The sequence below is a fragment of the Heterocephalus glaber genome, unplaced genomic scaffold, assembly GCF_053883595.1.
Source record: "Heterocephalus glaber isolate CG9 unplaced genomic scaffold, H.glaber_assembly_v1.0 deba00001600, whole genome shotgun sequence".
Classification (NCBI taxonomy): domain Eukaryota; kingdom Metazoa; phylum Chordata; class Mammalia; order Rodentia; family Bathyergidae; genus Heterocephalus; species Heterocephalus glaber.
Window position 1 is genome coordinate 38431652 of NW_028258372.1, and position 21622 is coordinate 38453273.

General features: G+C 51.8%; 1 protein-coding gene across 1 annotated transcript; it reads left to right on the forward strand.

The window, feature by feature from the left end:
• Positions 1 to 14045: 14045 nt before the first annotated feature.
• Positions 14046 to 21133, forward strand: LOC110345288 (speedy protein E13-like). Its single transcript, XM_087194221.1, is given in 3 exon segments — positions 14046 to 14164; positions 20065 to 20732; positions 20735 to 21133. Coding segments are annotated over 3 exon segments (1020 nt in total). The 3' UTR covers positions 20968 to 21133.
• Positions 21134 to 21622: the final 489 nt, after the last annotated feature.

The window sequence follows — 21622 nt, forward strand, 5'->3', positions numbered from 1 at the left end:
ACCTTGCACTTTCGAGGCAGGCGGCAGCACCACTGAGCTAAATCCTTGCCCTGGTTTCTTATTCTTGCTACCACTACTACAGTTTGCTGGGCAGTGTACCTGATGCAGCGTAAAGAGAAAGACAAAGCTGGGATAGACAGAAGACCTTGGGAAGGTGCATCTAATCAACACTATGTTGCATTCATCAAACTGTGGCTCTGACGGCTGAATCAGAAGGGTTTCCGGTTTAAGCTGTAATAACTTCCCTACCTGTGAATCATCCTTCCTCCTGTGACAAATTTTTACAGTTCTTCTAATGCATTTGGGACCCATCTCAAAGAAACCTGCAGCTTTCCTCACGGCTCCTCATGCTCTCTCCTGCTAAGGACTGTAGCCCTTTTCCGCTGTTTCAAAAGTCTTCTGTGGCAGGCATGGTGACACAGGCCTATAATCCCAGTACACTTGAGGCTGAGGCAGGAGGATTGCCACAAGTTCGAGGTAAGCCTGGGCTATACAGTGAGTTCAAGGCCAGCCTGAACTGCATAACAAGATCTTGTCTTAAAACATGGGGGGGACTTTTCACTTCACAACTATGTCCATTACTAACAAGTGTTATTTCTGAACAATAATTTTATCAACCATATCATGATCATTAAAAGTTACAAAAGCATTTCTCTCTTTTTCCCACTCTGCCCGTCTTCTATAATTTCTATGGTTTCAATCTTGTCTCATTTTTTAAAGTAGTCTGTCACATTATATTCTTCTGTATCCTCTTTAATATCACAAATAAAAATTTTTTCACTGTTAGATGGTCACCAGGTTTTGCAGAATCCTCTCTAAAAATGGCTGTCTTTGGTTCCATGACAAATCCATCAGTTTGTGTACAAGAATGAGTCACAAAACCAGCGCACCTAGAGTGTTTTTGTTTTGTTTTGTTTTTGGAGTGTTTTGTTTTGAGAACTCAGTAGCGCACAAGCTCTGAGTGTGGCCCATTTCTCAGAATGTTCTCTTAAACTGTTATCTGTAGTTTCCAAGCTCAAAGAACAGCCTCCTCACTGCTCTTGTTCCTTTAGGTCACGGCCCTTTATTTTGAGGCCAGACTTGCTTCTTCCAAATATCAGCATCTAAATTTAGAGAACTCAATAGGATCTACTCAGTAGTAAATAATACATCAAACAGAGCTACCTTCTCTAAAGTATCTGGAATCCATATGTTAGCTTGGTTTTTTTTTTGAGACAAGGTCTCACGGTGTGGTCTAGACTGGCCTTGAACTGGCAGCTATCCTTCTGCCTCAGCCTCCTGAGTGCTGGGATCACAGGCATGCATCACCATGCCCAGCCATCAGCTTATCAGTGCTCTAGGAAGATTTGAGATCATGCAGTCATGGAATTTTTTTAAATTTATTTTATTTTTTTTAGGCCTTAATTCCAAAGTTCCCAAAAAGTTTTGGAAAGGTTTTGGCAGTTCTGGGGATTGAGCCCAGGGCCTTGCACGTGCTAGGCAAGTGCTCTACAACTGAGCTACCCCATGGATAATCTGTCCTGAGGAAGCATACTGAGCCAGAAACAGCAGCACAAGCCTGTAATCCCAGGTGCTTGAGAGGCTAACGGGGGAGGATTGCAAGTTTGAGTGCAGCTTGGGCAACATAGCAAAAGCATGTCTTGGGGAAAACAGGCACACTAAAATACTCAAGATTCTACCAACACTCCTCTCTCCTCTGCCTCCCCCAACATACCAGCCTCTTTCTCTTTGTGCCAGAAATGCTGCTTCCCCTCCTACTCTGGGCTTGGCCAACCCTGCCCTTCTCTGGCCTGAGGTCAAAGGTTGCATCCCTGCAGGTCTGGCCTCCTGGGGGTTTTGTTCCTGATTTGGCTCCTGCAGGGTCCTGGCTTCCCTCCATCCCAGCATCCCCGCCAGGCTCTGCCAGCATGGGTCAGCTCCCTGGCCTCCTCTAGAAGCCTGTGGGTGTCCACAGGCTGGGACTGGTTTTTTCATTTCTGTGTCCCCAGGGCCTAGCCTGTGCCCAGCACTCTATAAGGCTAAATGAGTTTGCTGAATAAATTGAATAAGGTTCTGGCCAGCGGCCTTCTCCAGGTCTCTTCCAGACTTTTTGATGAGTCTCCCTTCATGGTTGGTTGCCATGGTTCCCCGCCACCACCACCACCACCATGACACGGGGACACGGCTGGGGGTTTGAAGAAGAAGCCAAGGGCGCCCTGTGCCTCAGGGTGCAGCCCTGAGCCAGGGGGCCTGGAGGCTGTGTGATCACAGGCTTTGTTTTGTTTTGTTCTGTTTTTTTTTTTTTGGTACTGGAGATCGAACTGGGGTCCTTGGGCTTGCTCAGCAGGTGGCAAAACCACTGAGCTAAATCCCCGGGCCTGTTCTGTTTGTTTTGTTTGAGACAGGGTCTCCTTATATAGCCCAGGCTGGCCTTGTGCACCAGACTCTCTCCTCGCCCCTCCACCCACCTCTATTTCCCAACCAGCAGCTCCACCTCCACCCCCTTCCCTTTGTTCCTCCTTGACCCCAATGGACTGGGACAGTTTGCCTGTGTCATTCCTGACTGTCTAGCCAAGTCCTCTCTGGCTACCACAGTGTCAGTCTGGAGACTCCTGCCATTTCAAAGGGTACTGTTGCCTTTTTTTTTTTCTTTTTTGGCACCAGGGATGGAACTCGGGTCCTTGTACTTGTGCAGCAGGCGGCGAAACCACTGAGCTAAATCCCCAGCCCCTCCTGTTGTCTTTTTGAAGAAGAAGGGGTGCACCCTGGAGTAGCTAAGATCAGGAAGAGAGGGATCAGGGCCCCTTATTTGCATACCCAGCATACATAACAAGCTTTCAGCCTGACCCTCACTGAAATAGGTCTGCAAGCTGCTATATAAACCCCATTCCTCCACTGCTCCTTAGGTTACAAGTCTTGGAGGGTTCTGATTTCTCTAGCAGCCTCCTATTCTGCAGGACAGACCTTGATAGAATGTTTACTTTGGTAATTCTGCCTGTTTGCCATCTCTCAGGAAGTGTAAAACTACTTGGGGCTTTTATCCTAAGTAGGGTGGATAGTGATCTTTTTCAAGAAAAGACAAAAGCCACTCAAGGATGTTAATATCAAAGAATCATAGAAATCAGCAGGCAACATTAGCACCCAGTAGAAAACCCTAAACTGATTGGCAATAGCTGCAAACTCTAGATCCTCCTGTCTCAGCTTCCCAAGTGCTGGGGTGTGGAACGACATTGCTCACACTTATGTGTCCCACCCTCCCTGAGTTCTTCGTTTTTAGTGTCTTTCTCTTTGGGCCCAGGAGCCCCTCAATCTCCTGGTCAGGGGAAGGGTTGACCTCACCCCTCTCCTTGGTCTATGTATTGTGGCCCAATCCTGCCCACTTGCCCTTTAGCCCAGGCTCTGGTCAACATCTCACAGCTCAAAGAGGGACAAGGGATGACAGAAGGACATAACCAAGAAAACTAAGAAGTCTTTGGCTGGAGAGACTGGGCTCCAGCTGGTCCAAGGTTCTCAGGCAGAGGGTGACTATAAATTTATCCTTCGGGCTGGGGGTGTCTCTCAGTGGTAGAGTGCCTGCCTAGCATGCAGGAGCCCTGGATTCAATCCCCAGTATGAGAAAAAAAAAAAAAGAGGAGCTCGGTATGGTTCACATGTCTGTAATCTTAGTACTCGGAGAGGCTAAGTAAGGCAGGGGGATCACAAGTTTGAGTCCAGCCTGTACAACTTACCTTAGGGAGATGCTGTGGCAAAATTAAAAAGGAGGTGGGGGCAGTGTCCTAGGAGAGCACACAGGACGGGCCTTGCTATGCCCTGAGGAGGATGCTGGGCTGGCTGGGTCAGCTTCCCTGGGAGGGATAAAGCCTGAACTGGCTCAGAAGGAGGAGCAGAAATTAACTGATAAAGAAGAGGTTTAATGTGAGTAGCAAAGAGTTACGATCAGGAAAAAAAGAGAAGAGAGAAAGGATGCCCTGGCTTTTGGAGTAACCGGATAACACTTTCTTCTCAGTTCTACCCCATCCTAGCCCCCTGCTTCCGGAAGAGGAGCCTCACATCACTTCCAGGAGCCTTCTGGCCCATGGGGCACTTCCCCACTGGCTTTCAAAACACTCACTGAGTAAAGGAAAGCCAGGACGGACTCTACGCTATTCTTCTGTGATAAAAATGCAAGGCTTAGAACTTAATTTATCATTATTGATTTAATTTATTTTGCAGTTCTAGGGATTGAACTCAGAGGTGCTCTACCACTGAGCTGTACCTCTAGGCTTTTTTTTTTTGGTACCAGGGATCGAACTCAAGACCTTGCGCTTTTGAGCCAGGTGGCCAAACCACTGAGCTAAATCCTGGCCCTCTCCAGACTTCAGACTTTATTTACTTCTTTTCTTTTCTTTTTTTAAAAACTTATTTAAGTAAAAATATTTTTAAAGGAAAACATTTTTTTGAGGCAAGATTTTGCTAAGTTGCCCTGTCTGGCCTCAAATTTACAATCCTTCCACCTCAGCTTCCCAGGTAGCTGGGATTACAGCTCTACACTGCCATGCCATGCCTAGTTTATCATTATTAATATTAGAGTTCTCTTATGCAATATTTGTATTTTGTTTCATGAAAGTTGAACCTGCCAGGCATGGTGGCACATGGCTATAATCCCAGTACTCTGGAGGCTGAAGCAGGAGGATTGCTGCAAGTTAAAGGCCAGCCTAGGCTACATAGTGAATTCAAGGCCAGTCTGAACTATGAGCAAGATCTTGTGTCACAAACTCAAAAAGAAAAAAGAAAGAAATTAAGCCTAGGGGGCCTAGGGTGTCACTCAGAGCACATGGCTAGCCTTCCAGAGCCCTGGGTTTGATCCCCAGCACAGAAAAGAAAAGAAAGAAAGAAAGAAAGAAAGAAAGAAAGAAAGAAAGAAAGAAAGAAAAGAAAGAAAGAAAGAAAAGATAAGAAAAGAAAAGAAAGAGAAAGAAAGAAAGAAAACAAATTCAAGCTCCTACAACCTGGGTTTGATCCCCAGCACAGAAAAGAAAAGAAAGAAAGAAAGAAAAGATAAGAAAAGAAAAGAAAAGAGAAAGAGAAAGAAAGAAAGAAAACAAATTCAAGCTCCTACGTTTGCTTCCCAGGCATTGTGCCTGAGACACCCAGGTCATTTTGTTTAATCTTCACAGCAATCCTTCGAGGTCAGTATTCTCATCCCCAATTTGCAGTGAGCTCAGGGACCTGCCCAGTTCTCACAGCTGAGTGGTGACAAGCTGAGATTTGCTAGCATGACGCTAGGATGACCCGATACTCGGAATTTTCTAAATTCCATCCTCTTAACCACTGTACTACGTGTGGTCAGAGAAGGCCAATTTTATGTTATTCATAACTTAGCCATGAGGAGAGCTGACTCCATTGCCCAGGGCAGGCGCCCCAGGGATCCTGGTTTCCGGGGCAGTGGGCAGTGGGCAGTGGGCAGTGGGCAGCAGAGGACGCGGAGTTTCGGTCACCGCTGCAGTCTGTTTGCCTACTGGGTTGTACTTTGCAGTGAGACCTGACCTAGAGCAGTGCCCTCTGCCTCCCCTCCAGGGTGGAGCCCTTTGCGGCAAGCCAGGCTGGTCTCGTGATGTCACACCTCTAGGCAGGGCTTCCAGCGATCTCGGACACCCAGCCGGCTTCAGGGAGGCAGAGGGGCTGCAGCCCCCACCCCAGGAAGCACCAGGACCTGACCTCATCCTGGCAATGACTGCAGTTACAGAGCTCTCTCCAGCCTTCTCCATGGAGCAGGGAAAGCCCTCTAGAAGTTGTGTTCAGGTTCTGGGATTTGAACCCACAACTAGTTCAGGAGACCTGAGACCACTAACTTGCTGTGTAGCTCTCTAGATAAGTCATTTATCCTCTCTGGGCAATAAAACAAGAAGATCGGGAGTGAGTTCCAAATGACCATTTCAGGAGCCCCAGGGGAGGGGCGTGTGGGACCTGAGTCAGCCCCACAGTGGCCCTGATCTGTCCCTTCTCTATTCACTCCCCTCCCCTCGCCTCCGTTGGCTGGGGCTGCAGCACAAGGACATGACTCACCAGCTCCCTCCCGGCACCCAGTTTCAGTCCCGCCCCACCCCAGCCTTCCCTCCTGTTTACTCGGGAGGGAGCAGGTGCACCTGGGTCACCTGGTCACTGCCACCTCACAGGGGGCATGTAGGGGGTTCCAGGCCTGGGGCCAGGAGGAGGACTTGGAGCTGCCTAGCAAGGTGAAGACAGCCCTCAGCCATCTGCTCCCAGTCTCCTCCCTAGCTTCCAGCCTCCTGTGGTCACCAGTGGCCTCCTCGGTCCTCACTTCCAGCTGTGGAGATTCGAGGGCCTGCCCTCAGCCTGAGGCCATGGGCCAGCGTTCAGCCAGCCCTAGGGCAAGGTCACACTGGAGGTGGCAGGGCCTCCAGAGGAGGTGTGGTGGGCAGGCTGGGCCCCTGCCCTGTGCTGAGAAGGGAGAGGGGTGGGTAAGTGTGGAGGGGGTTGGGAGACCAGCAGCCAGGTGCTGGAGCTCTGAACATGTACCCCAAGTACGGTGTGTTGGCCCAATTTGTCCTCCAAACTAAAGGGGCCCGGAAGGCCTCCCAAGCAAGGGCTCTGATCCCACCCCTTTCCCCCCAAAGTGAGTTACACCAGGGCTCCTTTCCCCCAGGCAGGTTATAGAAACTAGAGCTTCTCCTTTCTGTTTTAAAGACCCTCATTCCAAGGGATCCTGCCCCACGCCTGCAAGAAAGGAAGGCCACATAGAGGTCAAGAGGAATCTGGACAGACGGGCCTTGCTGCGTCCCCCTCAGCCTGTTAGCATTAGAGCATACCCTGTGTCCAATCACATTTTTACACAGTTTTCCATTCTTCATGGAATTTAAGCAAAAAAACCAGACAGTTTTCCCTGGGTCTTTGAGTCCTTATTTCTGGACTTTTTTTTTTTTTTTTTTGAGACAAGGTCTCCCTATGCAGTTCAGGCTGGCCTTGAAATCATATGTAGCTCAGGCTGGCCTTGAACTCATGGCAATCCTCTTGGCTCAGCCTCCTGATTGCTGGGACTATAGGCATGAACCACCACACCTGGCTGAACTTTAAATAAAATTGTTATGTTTTATATTTGGGAGGCTGAAGCAGGAGGATCTCACGTTGGAGGCCAGCCTGAGCTACATAGCCAGACTCTATCTAAAAAAAAAAAAAAGATTATTATGCTTGGCTCTCGTTAGCTTGTCTTGTCAGAGGAGTGTTGGCTATGACCTGTATGATAGGTGAGGACAGGTATCACACCTTTCCACACCTACACCTAATTCAACTTGGATGGAGAGCAGTGGCTGGGGGAGGGGACCGCTCTAGGGAAGACCCCGGGCTGTGGATCTGACACCACAGAGCTCCCCTCCCTGAACCCAAAGGGCCCTGCCCCTGCCCAGGCCCAGCCCCAGCCTCCAGGCCACAGACAGACAAAAAGCCAGGCAGGTGGAAAATCCCCTCTGGCGCTCTGCCCAGGCACCCTGGATGGCACCTGCGCCTGACTGGGTGAGTGGGAGCCAGGAGTCCAGGTGCCGACAGGTGCCTGGCAGCCCTGGGAGCCCCGGGCTGGCCCAGGCCTCTGACGCTCAACTGCAGCCCACCGCCCAGACACAGAAGCCCTGTGTGCAGATGGAAGGACAGCAAGGGGATGGAGACTCGAGGCTGTTTACTGAAGTCTGGGAGCAGCTCAGAAGCCGCTGGGCCCCTAGCATCGTGGGGCCCCTCCAGGTAGCCAGATGGGTGGTCCCTGGGCCATTACCGAGGACTGGGGGCAGTGGCTTCGGGGGACAGGCAGAAGGAGAGCTTTGCCCATGGCCTCTGGCCTCCTGCTGTCCGCCCACCTCCGCCAGTGACCTTGGCAGGGGCAGATCCCTCCAGGCCTGCTACGCTCATCGAAACCCCAGGTGAGTGTCTGGGGAAGGCATGCAGCCAGCTCCACCCACGCAGGTCCAGGAAAAGTGAGCAGGTGATTTGAGGCTAGGAGGCGGGACCCTCCCCTTTACCTGCATGGCCAGGGATCCCTGGGTCTAAGAAGCCCATACAAGACCCTTTCCATGAGCCTTTTTCTTGCCCTTTGCTGGACTCTCAGGAGACCCCTAAGTTACCACAGCAACATGCCCATCTCCTGGAGACCTTTCCCAGGACCTGGAGGAAGTTTCTAGAATGTTTACCCACAAACACTTTGATGTTGCCAGTCAGTTCAGGCAGGTCTTCTGGAACTGAGGAAACCCCTTTCTGGCTTTTCCAGGTCACAGTCAGCTAGATCCCCCAATCACACCCCTCGAGGTGCCTCCATCAGGCCCTGGAGGGTCAAGGAGTCGGGGCGTGGTGAGGTCAAAGGGCACCCACAGACTGCTGGGAAAGCTACCCCAAGGGCCCATCCCACTGACCAGCAGTCAGCAGCCCCTGAGCCAGCATCATTGCCAGTACAGGAACATGGTCCATCTGGGCTGGCCAGAGAAGGCCCTAAAGATAAGGCAGGCCATGACCCCGACTCCATGACAGCCAATTAGCTCCGCTTCAGGAGCCCAACTGCTGTGACTCACTGGTCGCCAATCAGGAGGCAGAGACCCAGGGACCTTTTTCAGCCAGACACACCTGTAACCTGCTAGCCATCTGTCAGACCACACCCAGCCCCAGCCTTTCTGGAAGAAGTGGAAGTCTCTTTCTGCAGCTGCTCTGTAGCTGTAATATGGAGGCAGACATGCACGAATACACAGTGAGCACAGAGCCAGATCCCAAAGCAGAAATATGCATCTGCCTGGGGACAGCCTGCCTACCCAGCCCTGCTCCTTCCTGCCTCTGCCATCATCACTGCCATCAACCGTTCTCCTTCATCTCCTGGCTCCGAAATTAACAAGAGTGAAAGAGCCCAGGATACTGTGAAGATCTCCATGCCCAGTGGCAGTTCTCTGTGAACTCTGGGGCCAGCAGAGATCCAAAAATTTTCCCTCTAATTTCCCTTCATCCTCCAAAAAAATGAGTAAGACAGAAACGAAAACAAGCAAATAAACTGGCCATGGTGGTGCACACCTGTAGTCCCAGCACTCAGGGAGGCTGAGACAAGAGGATTCTAAGTTTGAACCCAATCTGGGCAATTTAGCAACTTAGTGAGACCTGGTCTCAAAATATAAAATTAAAGGCCAGGGATTTAGCTCAGTGGCACCACACCTGCCTCGCAAGCACAAGATCCTGAGTTCAATCCCTGGTACAAAAAAACCCCCCCCAAAAGCCATTGTCTATGGATGGGGCCCAGGGCCCAGAGAGAAGGTTTCCCTGCCCAGAGGACAGTGCGTTGCTATAACTGGCAGGGGCCTCTTGCCCAAGTTCCAGGAGCCAGGTCAGATGTAGGCCCACGGTTCTGCCCCAAGGACTTCCTGGACTGGTGCTCCCAGCTGGCCAGGGAATCAACCATGCCCAGAAGGGCCGGGAAAGGGGAGATGTGTTTGCATTGCCCCCAGCCTTCCAGCCTAACCCATCCAAGAGCTGGCAGCGCTGAGGGGAGCTGTGTCGATGGTAGGTACCCAGGTTCCCCGCTGTGTTGGGGACTCTGCCGTAACCCCAGCAGGATGGGGGAGATCCACACACACATCAAGAACTGCAGATGCAGGGTGCTCGTGGTACCCGGGACTGAGCCACTAGATACCGGCTTGACAGAGCTGCCATTGTCCTGCTAGGAACAAAAATAACCAGTGCAAAGCCCACCTGGGCTACAGAGGGAGATATTGCCCAAACAAACCAACAACCTAGGGTGTATGAAGCGCATACTCCATGACACTGTGCTGGGCGCTGGGGAGAGGGATGAAGAAGGTCTTGCCATCCCCGAAGGGACTCACAGCAGCTTGACACAGGACCCACTCAGCCTCCAGTCACAGTCCCAAATCCAGGCAAAACACTGAGCGAGTCTGCCTCTGAGTCCTGCAGACCCACAGGACCTTCGTTCTGGTTTAGACCAGAGAGAAAAAGACTGAATCCTGAAAGACTCAGACTCGGAAGGGGGTGAGGGCTGGGCTGGAGCTCAGTGGGGCCGAGGGAAGGGAGGGCTGGAGACCATGCTGTCCATCCGGGGTTGTCTCGAACCCCAGCTGGACTCTGCCTGACGGGGAAGGGAGGCTGGGAGGACAGGCCGGAGGGCAGGGGCAGTGGGGGTATCAAGGTGCAAGCCTTCTGTCTGTGTCTATCTTTAGCCTCCTTTGCATTCGGGGAATTTCCTCCAACTTTCCCACATGGAGGTGTGGCCGGGACCTTTGTCTCCCTGCCTTTGAAGCCTCTTGGCCTCTGCTCCACTCCCAACCTGGGGCCAGGCTAAGGTGGGCAAAGAAGGAACCCTGCACTCTGGGAGCCAAAACTCTTACCCAGTCCTGGGTCCCTCAGCAGTCTGGGGCACAGCACATTGCCAGGCTGGGGCACGGTGAACCCCGGAGCCCCAGCGTGGAGACTCCAGAGGGTCTCCAGCCCAAGCCAAGGGTGCAGGGCATTGGAGCAGTGGGGCTGAGGCAGGAATTCCACAAGGAGGAAGAGAGAAGGGGAATTGACCTTTATTACCAACCAAGTTGGGTCAGGACGTGTCGCTTAAATTGTGTGATTTACTGTTCAGGATAATGTGGAAGATGCACGTTACTGTCTTCATTTATAGTAAGAAGAAAAATGAGTTCAGGACTGGTCAAGTGATGTACGCAAGGCTCGGAAGCAAGGTGGATCTGTGTGAATTCAGTTTCAGCTGTGTCCAGGCCAGGTGAGGACCTCGGGGAGGTGGAGATGCTCACCCCCCTTTCCCCAGTTCCCACCCAGACTGCACTCCACCAGCCGGGAAGGGTTAAGTCCCCCTCGGCTCTGTGAAATTTTCTTTTGTGCTGAGCACCAGGGTTGCAGCTCAAGTTGGGACAGCAGAGCAAGAAAAGCAGAAGGACTTGCTGGCATCCACAACGAACAATCTGCTTGGGGGCTGCGAGGTGCGGGGTGAAAAGGGGACACCAGTGTGGGTACTGGCACCTGAGGGCTGGGACCAGGGCTGAGGTGACGTTGGGAGGCAGCTCGCTTGCTCCCCCAGACTTTCAAGCCACCCTTCCGGGCTACAGCCTGGGCTCTGCTCTCCCCATACCCATCCCAGCCCTGCCGGCCGGGCACAGGGATTCAGCCTGCACTGCCCCGCAGCTGCCTGGGGGTGACCCAGCCTGGGCATCTGTGGGAACAGTCCCCTGTGCCCGAGCTCCCAGATGAGATTGGCCTCACCCCAGCCCTGCCCGGCTCAGCTGTGGGTCTTGTGGAGGGGACAGCAGGCTCTCCCTGCCCCAGCTCCCTTCCTGCCTGGAACTTGGGCTTCACCTCCTTTCTGCCAAACTGGCTCCCTCACTCCACCTGCTCTGCCCCTCCAGGCTCTCTAGGAAGCCTCCTTGACACCCAAGCTCCTCTGAGTGCCCTCCAGGGCTCCCCGCACCTCGCCTCCTATGGCAATGTCTGGGCTGCAGCAAGCACCTGGAGTCTGTGTGCGTCCTGTTTCTGCCAGGGGACAGAAGCATGGCCACAGTGGGCTTTCTGTGCGACATGTCCCTAGGCAGGGAGCAAGTTCCGTATTTCTGTAGCCATAGGGAATCTGAGCAAGCTGAGTGACCTCTTGGCCAATGGAGTGTTTAAGAATTAATGCTTTATTTATTTGTTTGTTTGTTTATTTTGAGACAGGGTCTCAGTATGCTATGTAGTTCAGGCTGGCCTCAAACTCACTATGTAGCCAGGGTTGGCCTTGAACTCATGCAATTCTCCTGCTTCAGGCTTCTGAGTGGTAGGATTATGCACCATCACAACCAGCTCAATGCTTTATTTTTAAAAATTTATTTATTTTTGTTTTGTTTTTTTTGAGACAGGGTCTCACTGTGTAACCCAGGCTGGCCTCAAACTCGAAGTGAGATCCACCTGCCTCAGGCTCCTAGTGTTGGGCTTACAAGCATCTGCCACCATGCCCCACGCTGCTTTTTTTTTCTCCTCCGGTGTACTGGGGATTGAGCCCAGGGTCTTGCACTAAACTACATCCCCAGTCCTTTTTTTAATTTAAGACAGGGTCTTGCCTTAGTTGTGAAATTGCATAGACTGAGCCCAAACTCGGGATCCTCCTGCCTCAGCCTCCTAGAGTGCTGACATTACAGGTGTGCACCACTATGCCCAGCTAAGAACAAGTGCTGGGCTGTGGATTTAGCTCAGTGGTTCCAGCGCCTGCCTTGAAAGCACAAGGTCCCAAGTTTGATCCCCCATACCAAAAACAAAACAAAACAAAACAAGTGCTTTTGAGCATCAGTTACATGTCCGGCACCTAATATGCATTTAATAAACATTTGTTCAGGAAATACATGGCTTACTCTCTTTGTATGGTATATATGTTTCTCAACAAAGGTTGGGATTTTATTCTGATGGGTCCAGCCAGTTGGGTCCTCAAAGGCCAGGCTGCTCTGGAATGGAAGAGCCCTTGGAGAGAAGTCCTAGTGTACTGGGCAAGTTTGGGGCACAATGAGTGGAAAGAGGGGCTTGTCACATTGCCCAGGCTGGTTTTAAGCTTCTGGACTCGAGTGATCCTCCCACCGCAGCCTCTGGCGTAGCTGGGACTGCCCGACCACAAGGCAGAAGAGGAGCTCTGCACACCTGTAATCCCAAAACTTGAGAGGCTGAGGGAGGAAGATTGCTGTGAGTTCAAGGCCAGCCTGGGCTACATATCAAGACCCTGTCTCAAAAAAAAAAAAAGAAAGAAAGAAAGAAAAGAAAAAAGAAAGACCTCTCCCAGCCCTTCTCCTAGCTTGGCGCAAGAGAGAACTGGCAAAGGGTGTGTGGAGTGCTGCATTCTGGGAAGTCACAGAGAGGAGCACCCAAGGTGAGAGTAGGAGACAGCTGGGAATCCATGTGTTTCCTCTCTTCCTCCCCACTGAAGACTGAGCTCCTGTAGCAGGTGGGCTTGGGGAGCGATGTACTGCCTCTGCTTACCGTTTGCGTGTTCTTTTGTTCCTTAGATGCATGCTTTAAGCACCCACTGAATGCCATGCAGTGAGAATGCAGCTTGAAGACAGGGCCCCTGCTCAGCAGCCGTCAGGGAGTCAGGCCCAGGACACCCCAGGGCCAGTCCCCACTCCTCCTGCAGCCCCACCCTTTGCAGGGGAACCTTCCCATTTGAATGCAACCGGAATACTGTAGCTGGTCATCTCAAACTCCAGCCTGCATCAGAGTCCCCGGGAGGACTTGCTAAATGAGACTCGAATTACACAGGCTTAGTGCTGCACGCTGTAATCCCCCCATTCTGGGAGGCTGGGGCAGGAGGATTCCAAGTTTGATCATAGCCTGGGCAATTTAATAACTTAGCAAGACTCTGTCTCAAAATTTTAAAAAATGGCTGGGGAATGTCCTGGATTCAATCTCCACACAGACAAACACTGATTGCTGGTCCCACCACTAGTTTCTAATTTAGCAGATGCAGAATGGGGCCTGAGAACAGGCATCCCAAACAGGTTTATATAATCAGAGCCCCCCCCTTCCTCTCTCTCTCTCTCTCTCTCTTTCTCTCTCTCTCTCTCTCTGGCTCTCTTATCTATCGCCAGGAGTAAGGGCAGAGAGGCTTCATGACCTCATGGCAATCTTTTATTTTTTTCTTCTTGGTCTTTTTTTTTTTTTTTTTTTTTTTTTTGAGACTAGGTCTCCCTATGTAGCCCAAGCTGGCCTTGAACTCATTATGTAACCCACCTGGCCTCAAACTCATGGCAATCCTCCTGCCTCAGCCTCCCGTGTGCTGGTATTACAAGGTATGTGCCACCACGCTCGGCTGGGGTTTAGTTTTTTTAGTGGTTGCCTCCTTCACTTCAGTTTCAGTTGCATGAGGACAGAGGTCTTGCTGTGCCCATCATTCTGTTTATGTCCAGGACAATGCCCAGGACACAGTAGGTGCCCAACAAATCTTTGTAAAACCAGAGACCATGAGATCAGTGACAGCACAGGATGCCTTAGCTGCAGAGTTGGGAGCAGGTCCCAGGTCTCTGACTTTTAGAAGTGTACTTCCCACCGGTGGCCCCTTGCCTGTCCCCTGGAGCAGGATGCAAGGATCCTTTGTGCCCAGCAGCCCAAAGCCGGAGGGCAACCGACACAGCAGGATGGGGGTTCGGACTGTCTACACCTCTCCTGGTCCTAATCAGCACCTGGTGCAGGCCAACAGGTGTCCTTGTCCCTGGGGGAGGGGAAACTGGCACAGAATTTGCCCTTCCTCGTCTTTGGCTGCCTCTTGCCTCCCTGAGCATTGGTTTCCAAATCTGTGAAACGAAGATAATAAACATTACTCTTCCCCCTCAGGCTGCTGTGAGAATTGAGTGAGTTCTAGCCAATGGGCAACATTTACATACTGCTTGCTCTCTGCCAGGCACTGTTCTTGGAATGCGTAGATGAACTCACAGAGCCAGAGAGAGGCATGCATGGTGGCGCAACCTGTGATCTCAGCACTCTGTAGGGCTGAGGCAGGTGGACCCCAAGTTCGAGCCTGACCTGGGCCTCTTAGCAACTTAGTGAGACCCAGACTCAAAAAGAAAGAGCCAGGCATAGTAGCACACACCTATAATTCCAGCGCTAGGGAGGCTGAGGCCAGAGGATCACGGTAAATACAATGCCAGTTTGAGCGACATATTGAGTTCAAGACCACCCTGAACTACACAGTGAGACCCTGTCTCAAAAAAATAGACGCAGCATGGGCCCAGGGGCCCCGACCCCAGCCAGTGCCAGCCACAGCCCAGCCTCTCCCAGCCCTCCTACTTAAGCGCCTTTTCTGTCCCCAGCATTACAGGGAATTCCCAGGGAGAAGCATGGGGAATCCCTGGGATCATGGAGACATCCCCAGGGCCTAGGAAAGCCGCCTGCTGCTGCCTGCGTGCTTCTGCGCAAGCGCGATGCCCTGGGAGGGAATCTGCTGAAGCTGCAGCAGGCACAGTGAAGAGTGCCTGGGGCCTACACTGGGCGCCTCAGGAGGGTGTGAACCGTTGTCACATCCTGCCATCCTCTTTGGACGTTGAGACCCACTGATCCTCTCTTGTCATCTCTCGTGAGATCTCCTCGGACAGCGCAGAAGTCTGTGGGCTGGGCTCGGGGGTCGTGGCTGGGCCAGGAGCGGAGGGGCCCTGGCCAGCGGCGCCCTTGGCGTCCACCATCGAGCCTCTGGCTCCACCTAGTGGCCCCTGGGTGCGAACAGTCCTGGCAAAGACCCGAAGCGGGGGAGGGTGCTCTTTTTTTGGTACCGGGGATCTAGCTAGGGACCTTGAGCTTGCTAGGCAGGCGGCGGAACCTCTGAGCTAAATCCCCGGGCCCGAGGGGGTGCTCTTAGTGAGCGCGACTGTGTGTAAGGTACATTAGGAAGTGGGATGGGGCATCTTCATGAGCATAAAGAAAACGCGGTGAACTAACCTTTGCGGGGGCCCCGGTTGGTGGCCCGCGGTAGGGTCTGTGCCTCGTTGGCACCTGCCTGACGAGCCCTGAGCATCCCAGAGCAAGGATGGGGCTGGGAACGCCTGGTGTTAGACTTCTTTGGTCTTCTGTCCACTTCTGAAACACAAGGGCATTTTTTTCCCCTTTTAAATTTATTGGTACATTTTGGGTATACAGTACAGTTACATTCATCATTGGGTCCTTGTACCTCTACATGGTGTATCTTGGTTCCTATTTTTCCCCATCCCCCTGTCCTCCCTCCACCCCCTCCACCCTTCCCTATTTACAAAAGCTGTTTCCATTTTTTCCTTTTCTCATATTTTTTCTTTTCCCTTCTTTCCTTTCCCCTACCCCTCCCACTTTCCCTTCTCCTTTGCCCCTTTTCTTCCTATTTCACATTATCTATTATACCTTTTAGTCCTTATTTACACTTTCAGTTTCTCACACTAGAGAAACTATTCAGTATTTACACGTGTGTCCTATTTATTTCACTTAAGAGTGTGGCCTCAATGTGCATCCATTTAGCTGTAAATGTCTCTAGTTTCTCATTCTTTATGACTGAGTAGTACTCCATTTTATAGAAAAACCACATCTTCTCTATCCAGCCTCCTGTTGATGAGCACTTGGGCTGTTTCCAAGCTTTAGCTGTTACAAACTGTGCTGCTATAAACATGGGTGCACATATATCGCTGTGGTATGATTCTTTTAATTCTTTTGGGGAAGATACCCAGCAGGGGGATAGCTGGGTCAAATGGAACCTCTAATGCTAATTGTTTGAGGTATGTCCATACTGATTTCCACGGTGGTTGCACCAGTCTGCACTCCCACCAACAATGGAGAAGGGTTCCTTTCTCCACACACCCCCGACAGCATTTGTTATTGGTTGATTTCTTGACAGCAGCCATTCTTTCTGGGGTGAGGTGGAATCTCAGCATTGTTTTCATCTGCATCTCTCCAATGACCAGTGATGTTGAACATTTTTTCATATGTTTATTTGCTGCTTTTACTTCTTTGTCTGAGAAATGTCTGTTCATTTCAGATGCCCCCCCCCCCTTTTCTTGGTACTGGGGATCAAACTCGGGACCTTGTGCTTGCAAGACAGGCAGCGAAACCACTGAGCTAAATCCCCGGCCCATCAGATGCCCATTTTTGAATTGGGTCTTTATATTTGGAGGGTCTGATTTTTTTTGACTTCTTTATATAGTCTAGGTAGTAGACCTTTGTCTGAGGAACAGCTGGTAAAAATTTTTTCCCACGTTGTAGGTTGTCTCTTAGCTCTGTTTGTGGTTTCTCATGCAGTGCAGAAGCTTTTTAGTAAGATGAGATTCCAGTTGTTGATTCTTTGTGCTAGTTTCCGTGCTACTGAGGTTTTGTTCATAAAGTCTTTTCCTGTGCCAGTGTCTTCGAGAGAGTTCTACCTAACTTATCTTCCAGCAAGTCTTGTGTGAAACATAAGAGCATTGATTTTATACTCCCCCCCCACCCCATACTAGGGATTAAGCTCAGGACCTTGAGCTCACAAGGCAGGCCAGGTGCCACTGAGCTAAATCCCCAGCCCAGATAAGAGCATTCATACCATGTCCCTAAGAGCCCATCCCATGTCAATGTTCTCCAAATAGAATTGAGTGTGATGGCGCATGCCTGTAATCTCAGCTCTCCAGGAGGCTGAGGAAGGAGGATTGGAAGTTTGAGCCCAGCCTGGGTAACTGAGCTAATTAGTGAGAGCTTGTCTCAAAATAAAAGTAAAAAATGGGCTGGGGATGTAGCTCCTTGTGAAGGCCCTGAGTTCAATCCATCAGAACTGCCCAAATAAATAGGGGGGGGGGCATGCTGTAAACTGCACACAGGGGTTGTAGCTTGGCGTTAGATAAGCCTGCACCTTGACGCCAGCTGTCACTCCCTCGCTGTGTGTCCTCCAGCAAGGATCAGGGTGGTGACCTCAAGAGGAGGTGAGAATGATCTGGAGAGCTTATGTCAGCGGCTGGCCCTTGGTGAGAGCCCAGGGAGCAGGACAGACGATGCAGCCAATGGTGATCTGTTCACCGAATGTCCGCACCACGCGGCAGCTCCAATGCCATGGGCTGGGGAGGAGAGGAGAGGCCGAGGTCTTGCTGGAGCCGGTCTGAAGGTGCTCAGAACAGGGTCTTTCCCCAACCTTCCCGAGGATGAGGGTTTGCAGGGAGAACCTGCTTCTCTCCTCCACTGTGGGTACCTGGTGAGGATGACAGAGGGGACAGCTGTGACAGTGAGGGGTAGGCGACCTGCCTGACCTGCTGACTCCACAGTGACACTCACGTCTGTGCAACCCTGCCCCCGCCACACAAGGCCTCACTGTGGAGTCCAGGCTGGCCTTGAACTCACCCTCGGGCCTCAGCCTCCAGGAGGGCTGGGATTACAGGTGTGCGCCACCACTCCCAGCATGTGACTGATTTATACACAGCAGGTCAGGGCCCCTGTGGGTAGGAGGTCAGGTTTGCTGGTCAGGAGAGCTTCCTTGGTGTTTACACTGCCGGTGTGAATGACTCCCAGGCCTGGTGAGGCAGGGGGGTGTCCGTGGGGAGCGAGGAACATGGGCACAGCCACCCTCCCAGGGCTCCTTTTATCCCATATTCCTCCTGAGCTTCCGGGAGTGTGGGGCTCCTCTGCCTCCTGCCCATTCTCGAACGCACCACCCCGTACTCCCTGGCAGCCTGGGCTGCACGTGTGCTGCTGAAGCCCCACCTCTGTCTGCTGCCGGCTTTCTCCTGCACTGCAGCTGCTTCCTCCTGCCTCTCAGCCAGGCCCTCGGAGCTCCACACATGCAAAGCCCTCCCCACTCTCCGGGCCTCCTCACCTGTCCTGTGCAGTTGGGGGCCTCCCTCTGGCCTCTCCCCTACCCGTCACGCTGCTGCTTCTCCTCGGAGCCTGTGGTTTTCCCTTTGTACCCGCCTGCTCTGGCTTCCAGGGCCCCAGTCGCACACCGAACCTGGTATACAAAGCCCTTCTGGGTCCCTCCAGAGCTGACCTCTTGCTCTGAACACCAAAGCCCTCTCCCTAAGTTCTCCTGCCCGCCAGCCTCCTCCAAACAACACACTTGCTGCTCTGCAGGAAAATCACCTACTGGTGTCACCAGGTCTTGAGCCTGCAGCATCTTCTACCTGGAGCAATCGTCCTTCCTGAGTCTGTCAGGCCACCTCACAGCCATTCAAACATCGCCTTGCTGGATGTTTTCTAGATCCCCGGGCCTTGGCACTGAGCTATGTCTCCAGTCCTTTATTTATTTTGTTGTTATTGTTTTTAATTTTGAGGCAGAGATGTGGTCTGGCTAAGTTGCTCAGGTTGGGCTTAAACTTACCATCCTCCTGCCTCAGCCTCCCTGAGTGCTGGGACTACATACAGGTGCGCTGTACCAAGCCTGGCATCGTTTGCATTTGTACACCAAGAGTCTAAAGCACAGCAGGGAGTGTGGTGGGGGATGCCCATGATTCGAGCCCTTGGGGGGCTGAGGCAGGAGGACTGCCACAAGTTCAAGGCCAGCCTGAGCTATATAACGAGATCGTATCTCAATAAACAATAACAAAGAGGAGGATCACCGTGAGTTCGAGGCCAGCCTGGACGACATACTGAGACCCTGTCTCCAAAGCGAAAAACAGGGTTGGCTTAAATTAGCTGCCCACACTGTTAGGTGTGGAAAGTGCAACAGGGTCGCCTGTGCCCTGGAGATACGAAGGATGGGGGGGGGCCCTGGAGCTCACTGCAGCATGCCCTGTGGGTCCGGACCAGAGACTGAGGGTCTGTGAGGGAAGCCAGGAGATGACACCCCCAGTGAAGGTGAAGACTGGAGCTCCTCTGAAGAGACAGAAGCAGCCTTCCTTTTCATTTCTCTTCTTTTCCATTCAGGCAGCGAGCTGACTGGTTGCTATCACTCGCATCTAGGCTGGGTCTCCTATTCTTCCTGCTTTTTCTTTGCCTTTCCTTTCTTTTCCTTTCTTTTCTTTTTTAGAGATTTGGTCTTTACATAGCTCAGGCTGGCTGGCCTTGAACTTGAGGCAATCCTCCTGCCTCAGCCCCCCAAGGGCTAGAATCACAGGTACGCCCCGTCACTCTCCTTGCTGTGCTTTAGACACTTGGTGTACAAAAATGCAAATGATGCCAGTGCTGGGATTACAGGAGTGCACCACCACACCTGGTCCCAGGGTGAGTCTTCTGTCTTCAGTAATTCCCCACAGCCACAGAGAGAACTATAGTGCTCCATCCTAGGGAGGATTGGACCCAGAGTGGTATAAAAGGGAAAGAAGAAGTCAGGCTCACTTCTGTTCCTTCTGAAGCACTCCAGTCTTCCCCATCGCCTTTGACATTGTCTCCTGGCTTCCAGTGGAGACTCTTCAGCCTTACATCCTCCTGCTTCAGCCTCCTAAGTACTGGGATTGCAGACATGCACCACCATGCCTGGCCCACTTAAGAAGTCGCCTGGGCTCCAAGGTGTCTGGGTCGCACCCCGCCTGCTGCCTCAACTATGGGTTCAGAAGAGGAAGAGAGATTGGTCTTCAGAGTCTGAGGAGGAGCTGCAGGAGGGCCTGCTGAGTCTCTTCATAGAAGGCTTAGGCTAGCACCCTTCTTGCTGGCTTCGGCTGCCTGTCCAGAAGCGGAAGGATGCCTCACTTGAAGATTCAGAATCAGAGAGGAAATAGGAGGAGCGTCCCCAGGGGGTTCTGACTCAGCCCTGAGGGGCAATCCCAGCCTCTCACCTCAGTCCTGTGGCCAGGAGTGGAAGAGGGAGTGGTCACTCAAGGCTAAGGAGGATGAGCAGGGGCGAAGTCCCTGTGCTTGGACTCAGCCCCCAGGGAAGACATCAGGCTCCCGCAAGAGGTGGGGGGAGTATCTGTGCCTGTTGGGGAAGAAGCAGCAGGTACCATCACCACGGCTAGGCCTGGTGCCTTTAACACACACAAGTGTTGTGGAGAAGCCTTCTGGCCTCAAGAGGAAGAAGAGGAAGCACCTGTCCTCAGTGCTGCCTGAGCACCACGAGGCCTTCACCAGGCTACTCGAGGACCCTGTCATCCAGGGATTCCTGGCCTGGGACATAAACCTGAAGGCCTCTGACAAGAACTTCTTGGCCATGGTCATCGCCCACTTCAGCCAGGCCAGCCTCTTCCCCTGGCAGTTCCAGAGGATCCACTTCTTCCTGGTGCTCTACCAGGCCAACAACATGGCGCAGGACAACGAGGAGCCTAAACTACACACGTTCTTCCCCTATGAGATGAGTTTCCACAAGATCCCCCAGTTCCAGAAGCTGCGCTCCCAGTTCATCTGCTGCATGGACTGGAAGCTCAGGGTGACCGAGAGGAGTGTGAGGAGATCCAAGCTTACAACCAGCCCGTGCTCTGGGTGTGGGGCTGAGATCGCACCCTTACCCCGGGACCCTGGAGCCCTGAGGACGTCAGCCTCGAGAAGAAGTGGCCGGGGAGCAATGAAGCAGAGTCACCTCAGTGCACTCCCCAGAGCCAGAGAACCCATGGTGGAACCATGGGGGACGAGTCTTCCTCTGGCACCAAGTTTCCTGTGAATTAGAAGTTGAACATCTGCTATTTTTATAGACTTGGTTCCCCATAGTCTTGATAGCAATTGGAGACGCCCTGTAGAGTGTCAGGGAATTATTTAAAATATGCCAGTCGATCCATAGGCATGTCAAAGATTCCTTTCTATATTGTATAAACTGTATTGGTTTATTGTAAAATTTGCCCAGAGAAATATTACTATGTATATTTGAAGTGAGATATTGTGCATACTTGTATTCCTCTTAAAGTGTTTTGATAGGTATTTTTACCGATAGATGTACATATTTTGTATTTAGAGGTTTTTATCTTATGTATTATAGTTACACGTGCCTTATGCTCATAGCCAAGTGGTAGTCCCCTCAAACTCTTTTTTTTTTGGTACCAGGGATCAAACTCAGGACCTTGTGCTTGTGAGGCAGGCAGTGGCACCACTGAGCTAAATCTCCGACCCAAACTCTTGTAAATATACATATTGAGTCGCTTCACTCATGAATCTGACGTGCAAAAGAGTAGCGGGTGTTAACAGAAACGTGTACTCCTCGTGTTTTACAGAGGACAGGGCCATGCAGCTCTAGGGGATGGACAATGAAGACAAGCTGTCTTCTCAAAACAATAACAACAGCAGATAAAGCACAGCAACTACTCAGTAAGTATGTGCTATTGCGATG